The sequence below is a fragment of the Populus alba genome, chromosome 19 (assembly GCF_005239225.2).
Source record: "Populus alba chromosome 19, ASM523922v2, whole genome shotgun sequence".
Taxonomy (NCBI): Eukaryota; Viridiplantae; Streptophyta; class Magnoliopsida; order Malpighiales; family Salicaceae; genus Populus; species Populus alba.
This window is the reverse complement of record NC_133302.1, coordinates 16962184-16970585: the sequence shown is the minus strand read 5'-3', so window position 1 is coordinate 16970585 and position 8402 is coordinate 16962184. Positions and strand designations below refer to the sequence as shown.

The window sequence follows — 8402 nt, the reverse complement described above, 5'->3', positions numbered from 1 at the left end:
AAAAGGAACTTTCATGACCAAATTTAAAGAAATAAAAGTTTGAGAAGCAAAATGAATCAAAATAAAAAAATTAAAAGATGAAAGATAAAATTTTGTATTGTAAACAATGGTATCAATAATGATATGATATGGGAGATGATGAATAGTAGATGAGTGATAATAAAACACCAATTTGATGACTAAATATCAATATCATGAATATATTAGTGTAAGTTATTAATTGCAAGTATAAATATTTGAAATTTCTGGTATCAAATTCACAGAAATTAAACAAGAAACAATGAGTTAATTAAACCAATTACAAATCCGAGCATTGTTGGATTTTTTATTTGCTTTTTTTTTTAGATTAATATAAATATTCTTGCTAGTTTATATATATAGCTCAATTAATCCTATAAATTTAAAATTAATGATTATATAAATTTATAATAATTTTAAAAATTATAAAATAAAAACTAGTTATCTTTAAAAAAATAAATCCAAGACATCACTAGTAACTTTCCTACCATTTGTGATAGGTAACTGTCCCGAGTTTGATTTTCTCTGTGCACCAGCTTGTCACCTCCGCGGTGCCTTACTTGTTTACTAGGCTTGCAGGATGTTCAGTAGGTCCGAGGATTAGTCGTGGTGTGCGTAAGCTGGTCCGGACACCCCGAGTTACCAAAAAAAAAAAAATCTATATACCTACCTGTGCGAAGCATTTATAATGAAAATACGAAAACTTGTTCGAAAATGAGATGTCGTTTCAATCAATATCTTCATTAATTAGTTGTTCCTTGTACAATCCAAATTAAACTGTTCTTCCTTCCCAAAAAATCACATGATTCACGATAAACTTCCATCATTACAGATTATTTATGAGAGTTTCTTCTTCTTTTTTGTGAATTTTCTATGAAAACAGAAATACTTTTCTATTACAACGAGTGAAACATGCAGTTTGTTGTTCTAGAAGGAGGCATATCCATGGAGTGTTGCTACCAAAACATAGAGCTTAAAGAAAAACAGGATACCCTATATTCTCAAAGATCAACGAATGAGGATCCAAGCCATTAAACCAAAAACGAAGTCATTTTGAAGGGTGGAATTGCATTTTGTGCGCAATAAAACATCCGTGTCTATTTTAGTTTTTATTAATTAGGTTATAGTCCTTCTAGTTTATAAAATTAATCATTTAGTCTCAATAGTATAAAAGATAATTATATTTTCCTTTGACCAAACTTAATTTAGTTGTTTTTATTCAAAAATAGCTTTTTTCCAATCAATTTTCCCATGTTAACTAATTACATTTCTTCTTTTTTTTTCAAAAAGAGAAAACTCCAAAACACAAGCAATGCCAAAACACAAGCAATGCCATAGAATTCAATCTAGAGAGAATAAAAAGAAAATCTGGAAAAAAAAAAAAAGAGGAACTTTCATGGACCAAATTGAAAGAAACAAAAGTTTGAGGAGCAAAATGAATGGAAGTAAAACAGTTGGGGGACCAGTGACAGAATTCTGTAACGTGAACAATGCTACGAATAATGATATTAAATATCAATATCATGATTCATGAATGTATATACCTACTATCTGCGAAGCATTTATAATGAAAACACGAAAAGTTGGTTCGAAATTGAGATGCCATTTCAATCACATCTTCATTAATTAGTTGTTTCTGTGACTTTTCTATGAAACACAAGGTGTGAAACATGCACGCATGCAGTTTGCTGTTCTATAAGAAGGGGGCGTATCCAAGAAGTGTTGTGACCAAAACATAGAGCTTGAAGAAAAACAGGATACCCTTGCACGCACTGACACACCTGCATTATTTGCCTCTATTCTCAAAGATTAACGAATGAGGACCCGAGCCATTAAACCAATTCAAACAGCTAAAAATGTTGAGAATGTTCTGAGCAGCACTGTTGAAGATCAGCAACCTTTGAGTCCAATGGCTCGGATGTTTCATGAACCCGACTCCAACGTGTACATCATTATCATAATCGGCTTTCAGACCAAAATCAATCCAGAAGTTATGAGAGCAAATCTGGGGAATACTTTGCTTAAACATCCTCGTTTCTGTAGTTTGCAGGCAAGTTCTGTTTTTTTTTTTTTTTTATCCATAAGTCAATATCTTTGAAATATTATGAACAGTTTCCCATGGCTTAGGGATACGGAGCATGCACTAATCGTACGTGTTTTTTGTCACCTTTTTCTTTTGGAATTCATCTTTATCGTATTTCTGTACACTAATAATTAATTATTAATAATCACTGTTACAATTTTTTATGGTAACAAAGGATCGGTACTTCATATCAAACTTTAAGGTTTTTTTTTTTTTTCCTGTCTTTTCATTAATGACCTCAAATTTATATGTAACAGGTTCCCGATGAGAAATATGGGGGCCAGCTCAAATGGGTTAGAACAGAGGTTGACTTGGACAACCATGTCAAATTCCCTACAATTGACCCAAATATGGACTTTCCTGATATGTACGTAGAAGATTACGTCTCTAATTTGAGCACAACTAAGATCAGTATGTCTATACCTATGTGGGATCTTCATCTCCTCAACATCAAAACATCTAATGCTGAATCCGTAGGCATTCTCCGAGTCCACCACTCCATTGGAGATGGGACGTCTCTCATGTCACTTTTCATGTCTTTTACCCGCAAAGCATCTGATCCTGAGGCGCTTCCAACACTTCCAATCTCAAAGAAACAGAAACCCTGCAGTTCTAGTGGAGGGCTTCTCCAACATTTCATCAAGCTATTTTCGGTGTTGCTGATATATTGGAATACTTTGGTTGATGTTGTTATGTTTTTAATCACAATTTTCTTCTTGGACGATACAAAAACGCCACTCAAAGGTCCATCAGGCGTTGGATCTACTCCACGGCGGATTGTTCATCGAACTGTGAGTTTGGAGGATGTTAAGCTAGTCAAGAATGCCATGAATGCTGTAAGCCATTTACTATATATCAAACTGTCCTCACTGTAGAAAATAAAACAAAGTGTTGATATACGTTTCTCATGCAAATTACCTAAATTTTGGTATTCCTAACATTACTCTCATGAACTCATTACATTTTTATATTTTTTATTTGCCAGACAATCAATGATGTGATGGTGGGAGTCACACAAGCAGCTCTATCTCGCTATCTCAATAGAAAATATGGTAAGCAATTTCTGAATTTAAATTTAATGCCAATTTCACTTTGGTGTAAAATCGTGACTTATATCCTTCAAAAACATTAGATAGGCCTATAGCCATATATAAAACATTATAAAATATGCTCTTAGCTGGACTACACGCTAAGTTGTCAGATAAATTAGATTTTAAACGACTACCTACAACTAAGGTAGGAAGAAAAATTAAATTAGTTATCTTTGGAGCATCTTCAGCTTTGTATATTAATTCTATATTCTGCAGGTAAAAATAAGAAAGATGGTGGAGTGGCAGAAGGAAATTGCAATCTTCCTAAGAACATTCGTCTACGAGCAACTTCATTCGTGAATTTAAGGCCATATCTAGGAAATGAAGTGAGTACGGCAATTTCATGTTATCTGTTTCGCCTTGAGGGATTCTTTTTGCTCCCTTGGCGTCTAAGAAAACTAAAAAAGAAAAGAAAATCCAGGAAATAAAGTGAGGGCTACAAATATCATGTGAAGAAACGTCATGATCCTTTATTTCTGTGTATCTATTTTTTCTTTAATTTCTTTCTATATATAGGGTGTTGCTGAAAAGACGAAAAGTAGCAGCAACGTGAGGTTGGGCAACCTGATCGGCTACGTTCTCTTCCCCTTCACCATTGCACTACGAGAGGATGCATTAGATTATGTTCGAAGTGCTAAGGCAACTGGAAAGAGGAAGAAAGCTTCTCTTGAAGCATTATGCACATACTTCATGGCAAGAACATTTCTCAAATTATTTGGTACTAAGGTAAGATAAATCTTGTAGGAACACTCGATCCTTTAGTATTTATGTACAACGTCAATAGATGTCTGGGGGCTTCAAATAAAATAAATCCATTGTTGTCGCACAGTTGGCAAGCTTCCCAACTCAAACTACGTTGTGGTTCTCGAACGTGGCTGGTCCCTCAGAAGAAATCACTTTGTATGGCCATCAAGTGGCCTACATTGCTCCAACTTGCTTTGGGCAACCTAATGTGAGTACTCGATATATTATGTCTGCGAGTAAATTACCATTAATATTAGCGACAAACTTTTTTTTTTAAGAAAAGAAACAAAACAAAAATATTGATTTATTTTTATTTTATTTGGTATTAATAAAATATATGTATATATTACCAAATTGGACGGTCCTAGACCATTGTAAATACAAATTTAGTAAATCTTTTTCAGCAATCAAATCTAATGACTTAAATCATCAGTTAATATATAGATAATGTTTTCCTTGACATCATATCAGCTAACAATCATTGACGTGTGTTCTAAATATTGAAATACACTGCATGCCATGCAAGTCATCTCTAATTTGAAACAAAGAAGGTCTCAGAAATTGATGGTTAGGATTTTGAAAATCTGAAGATTTCTCTCCATATATAATCTCTTAATCAAATTGTGTATGAATATTACCAGTGTTAACATATAAATATTTATTTTCAGGCATTAATGATTCATGTTGTGAGCTATGCCAATAAGATGAACATCATCTTATCAGTTGACGAAGGGATAGTTCCTGATCCTCATCAACTCTGCGATGATCTTGAAGAATCTCTTAAGCTGATCAAACACGCTGTCATTTATAAAGGGCTGGTTGATTTTCGTGTTTACTAAATATTGCTAGGATTAATGATAATAAATTATGTCAACAGATAGTTATTTCAATAAACTTAATTAGAAGTGTATGGTTGGAATTGTGCAAGCCTAGCTAGTCAACTAAGAATCCCTAAGTTGTGGGAATTGTGCAAGCCTAGTCAACTAAGAATCCCTAAGTTGTGGGAGTCATGATCAAGATGTTAATCTTGTTTATTTCATTTTGTTGTATCGTTGAATATGCTTCCACTAAATTCACAGTGGTAGTTAGTTCCTACTTGAAATCCAAGTCTGTTTACTTATTTAAGTTGTAAGTGTTCTCATCAGTTCTTAACCAAGGAAAAACTTCAAATCATCTCATCCATCTACTGGTAGCAAGCTTAAGTTTACAGTTTGAGGTATATCCAACATCTCGTATCAGAGCCACCACTAGGCCTCAGTAAAAAATCTCACCAAGAAGCAGTAGCTTTTGTCCTTGCAGTAGCAAGCATCCATGGCATAACACGGAATCTCCGATGATTTTTTTAACCGGTATTTTACGGTGATATTTACTAACAAAATTTCTTCCATCGCTAACATTATTGGTAGATACCGACAGAAATATTCTGTCGGTATATATATAGAAGAAATTCCAAACAAAATATAATTTTTTTTAAAAAGCAAAGCAGTGTAATGATATTGAAGTTAATACCAAACCAGCAGAGAAGTTAATTTGTTCAGCCAGCCATTCCACTCTTCGATGGTCAGCAGAGGTTATGATTATAAAATCTTAGTGATAGTACTGGTGGAGTGGTTGTATGATAATGCTAATGTCGGCAAGGTAGAAGATCTCATGAACAGCTTTTCTGAAACATGAGATGTTTTCAAGACTTTGAATATGGTATTGGCTAGAATTGAACTATTCAAACCTGAAAAAATAAAAAATAAAAAGCTTATAAATCAAGTCTTTTATCCCCTGACTACAACGTACACTAGCTCAGTTGCTTCTTTTTTCTCTGCTCTTCCACAAACCCTATCTCCATATCCTGTTTTCAGTTTTTGTGCCGTCAACAACAACGAGTTTTGAGAAGCCACAGCTCCCCTCTTCTCCCCACTTTTGGTCTTCAAAATTAACGATAAAATTAAAGATTTCACTAATGCAATGAAGGAAGTTGCACAAGCTATTTTAATGACAAACCCCCGGGTTAGGACAGATGAGGAAATTTTTGAAGCAACGAAGAAAAAGGGATCGGAAGGTCAACTTCTCCTGGATATTGTGGCAGACTGGCTTGTGGCTCATCCTGATTCAATTGGAACATTTTTTGCATGTTCACATTCTCTGCGCATGCCATGTTAGTCAAGAAAGATGAAAATTTGATGCTTCTTGGTGAAATTGGAACTACCCATTGGAGTTTTAGGGTGCTGACTAGTTGGAATATGTTGGTATCCATGGCTAGCTTATAACTTACCTTTAAATGTTTAGCTGTGTGAATGAACATTTAGTATTGAAATTCAAGATTTTTAGAAATAAAATTAATATGTTTGATAATTAATTAATTTTTTAGTTTAAATAATATAATTTGTTTTTTCTAGTCAAGTTGTCTAAAAGATTGTTATGAAAAATTTAAATTGTTAATAGTATCAAGTGGTTGATAATAAATTAAGATAGCTGGTAACTAAACTATAATAATTGATACCTACAAAATATCTCATTTAATATATGCTGAGACTATCCAATAATAAAGTTAATAATTTTATAAAAAGAAAGTACAATAATATTTAGAAAGATAAACTTAAAAATTTTAAAAAATAAAGATTTTGTAAATCTTAAGTTTGGAAGATTCATTATATATTTATAACCAATGAATTTATTTATTTTTATGAAAAGAAAAGATTAATATATAATTTTATATTTATAATATTTTAAGTTATATTCTATTCAAAATAATATATTTTAAATTAATATAAAATATCAAGATGTATGTAAAATATATATATATATATATATATATATATATATATATATATATATATATATATATATATATATATATATTAAGCTCAGGAACGTGACAACCTCTCGAAGGACATGCCTAGCACCTCCAATAAATTAAACACCTTGATTAAATGTATCCACGTGTTATGTCTAATCCAATAACGGATGATTACGCGGCCCAGCATCCAAAATAATTGGATCTGCATAACACCGGTGCCCATTTAAATGGGGATGCTGGCGCGCCACCCCGCACAACCAATTAATTGAGAGGTTGCTGCCAGCACCACCAATTAATTAGTGGTGCTGGCGCGGCAAGTACCCTCAGGCCTCAATTGATCGGGATGGTGCTAGCGTGTCAAGTACCCCCAATGACTTGGTGAGGGTGCTCGGTGTAAGTTCAACATCCAAAAATTAATTTGAGTCTAGATGCTATCGATTCAAATAATTCAGGCAATAACCTGAACATTTTTTATGGAGGGTTTTTTTTTTTAGACAATTAAATTTGAGGCCTATTGATAACCCCTCAAGTTTTATGGTATTAATTTGCTAAGACTTGTAAAATATTGATTACCATGACGAGTTTGTTTAATTTTCTTAATATCAAAAAAGGGAATAAAGTCTCAGGTATTAAACTGAAAAGCTTGTGTATAGAGGTGTGCATCATGTTTAAAAAAAATTCATAAAAGAAAACTTTAGAAAAATTATACTTAGAAAAATTCTAAAAAGGATGGGATGAGATATAAATGACTTCATACTTAGAATATTTTTTAAGAAGTCAGGGGAAACTTATGGAGAAGAAACTTATACTTAGAAAAAAAAATTTAAGAAGTCAATGGAAATACATTGGGAGTGAGCCTATACTTGGAAAATATTAAAAAAAAAAAAAAAACTAAGGAGAACCCAATAAAGGTAACCCATAATGATGCCTATATTTATAAAATAAATCGAAAGGGTTAAAAAGAACAAATCCAAGTCGACGCCCATACTTGGGGAGGTGTGTGGGAATAATTTTTCATATTGAGTAACTGTTTTGGATGAACAACTCTAAGCTACCGTGCATATTTTACACATGCTCCCTCGGATCGGTCAGACCATCATAGTTGTCTAGAATTATTTTTGTGGAAATACAGTTTTCAGGGATTCGAGTGTTTAATACTTGTCTAGACAAGGAGGAACCCCTCCACTTATGGGGTTTGTAGTCATTCGCTTGAGTATGCTTATGTATAAACGTCAATTAGTCTTTAATATGTTAAGCTTTTAGGAGCTCGAGGAGTTTGGCATGGGACGATGATCACAGTAACTAGTGTCCATCCCACGGTAGTTAGGGGGAGTATGTTTGGAGTATTAGCTCTATACATAGGTATCGTAATGATGTGAGTGGTCCCTTGAGAGATTTTCAGGAATGTCATTATGTTTAGTCTCTTTGAGTACTGTAATAATCTATGGGTGTCAAGTGTGGCCAGTGGCCAGTGGTCATGGTGCTGAGGTGTTATGTGTTGTCAAGGGTATCAAAACTTGTTCGAGCGGAAATTTTTTATTTTGATCTTGAGTTGACAACACGGTCTGAGTGAGAAGTTGCAAGTGATTGGTGAATTGTTAAAGGTTTGGTTGAGTAAAAGTGTTCATTGTAAGGAGCAGATTTGTCTTGCAACCTGACCCTAGTGTATATATCT

At 33.4% G+C, this 8402-nt stretch overlaps 1 protein-coding gene across 1 annotated transcript; it reads left to right on the top strand.

Annotated features, from left to right (window-relative positions):
- The first annotated feature begins 1760 nt into the window (after positions 1 to 1760).
- Positions 1761 to 5061, top strand: LOC118027831 (wax ester synthase/diacylglycerol acyltransferase 11). Its single transcript, XM_035031320.2, has 7 exons — positions 1761 to 2068; positions 2359 to 2937; positions 3087 to 3153; positions 3409 to 3518; positions 3709 to 3918; positions 4022 to 4144; positions 4605 to 5061. The coding sequence occupies exons 1-7, from the start codon at positions 1835 to 1837 to the stop codon at positions 4773 to 4775; spliced, it is 1494 nt and encodes a 497-aa protein (XP_034887211.1). The 5' UTR covers positions 1761 to 1834; the 3' UTR covers positions 4776 to 5061.
- Positions 5062 to 8402: the final 3341 nt, after the last annotated feature.

Excerpts from the sequence above, each read along its gene's own strand:
- LOC118027831 (XM_035031320.2), top strand. The coding sequence starts at position 1,835 with ATGAGGACCCGAGCCATTAAACCAATTCAAACAGCTAAAAATGTTGAG. Across the intron at positions 2,069-2,358 it reads CTCGTTTCTGTAGTTTGCAG|GTTCCCGATGAGAAATATGG; the intron begins GCAAGTTCTGTT and ends TATATGTAACAG. Across the intron at positions 2,938-3,086 it reads TCAAGAATGCCATGAATGCT|ACAATCAATGATGTGATGGT; the intron begins GTAAGCCATTTA and ends TTTATTTGCCAG.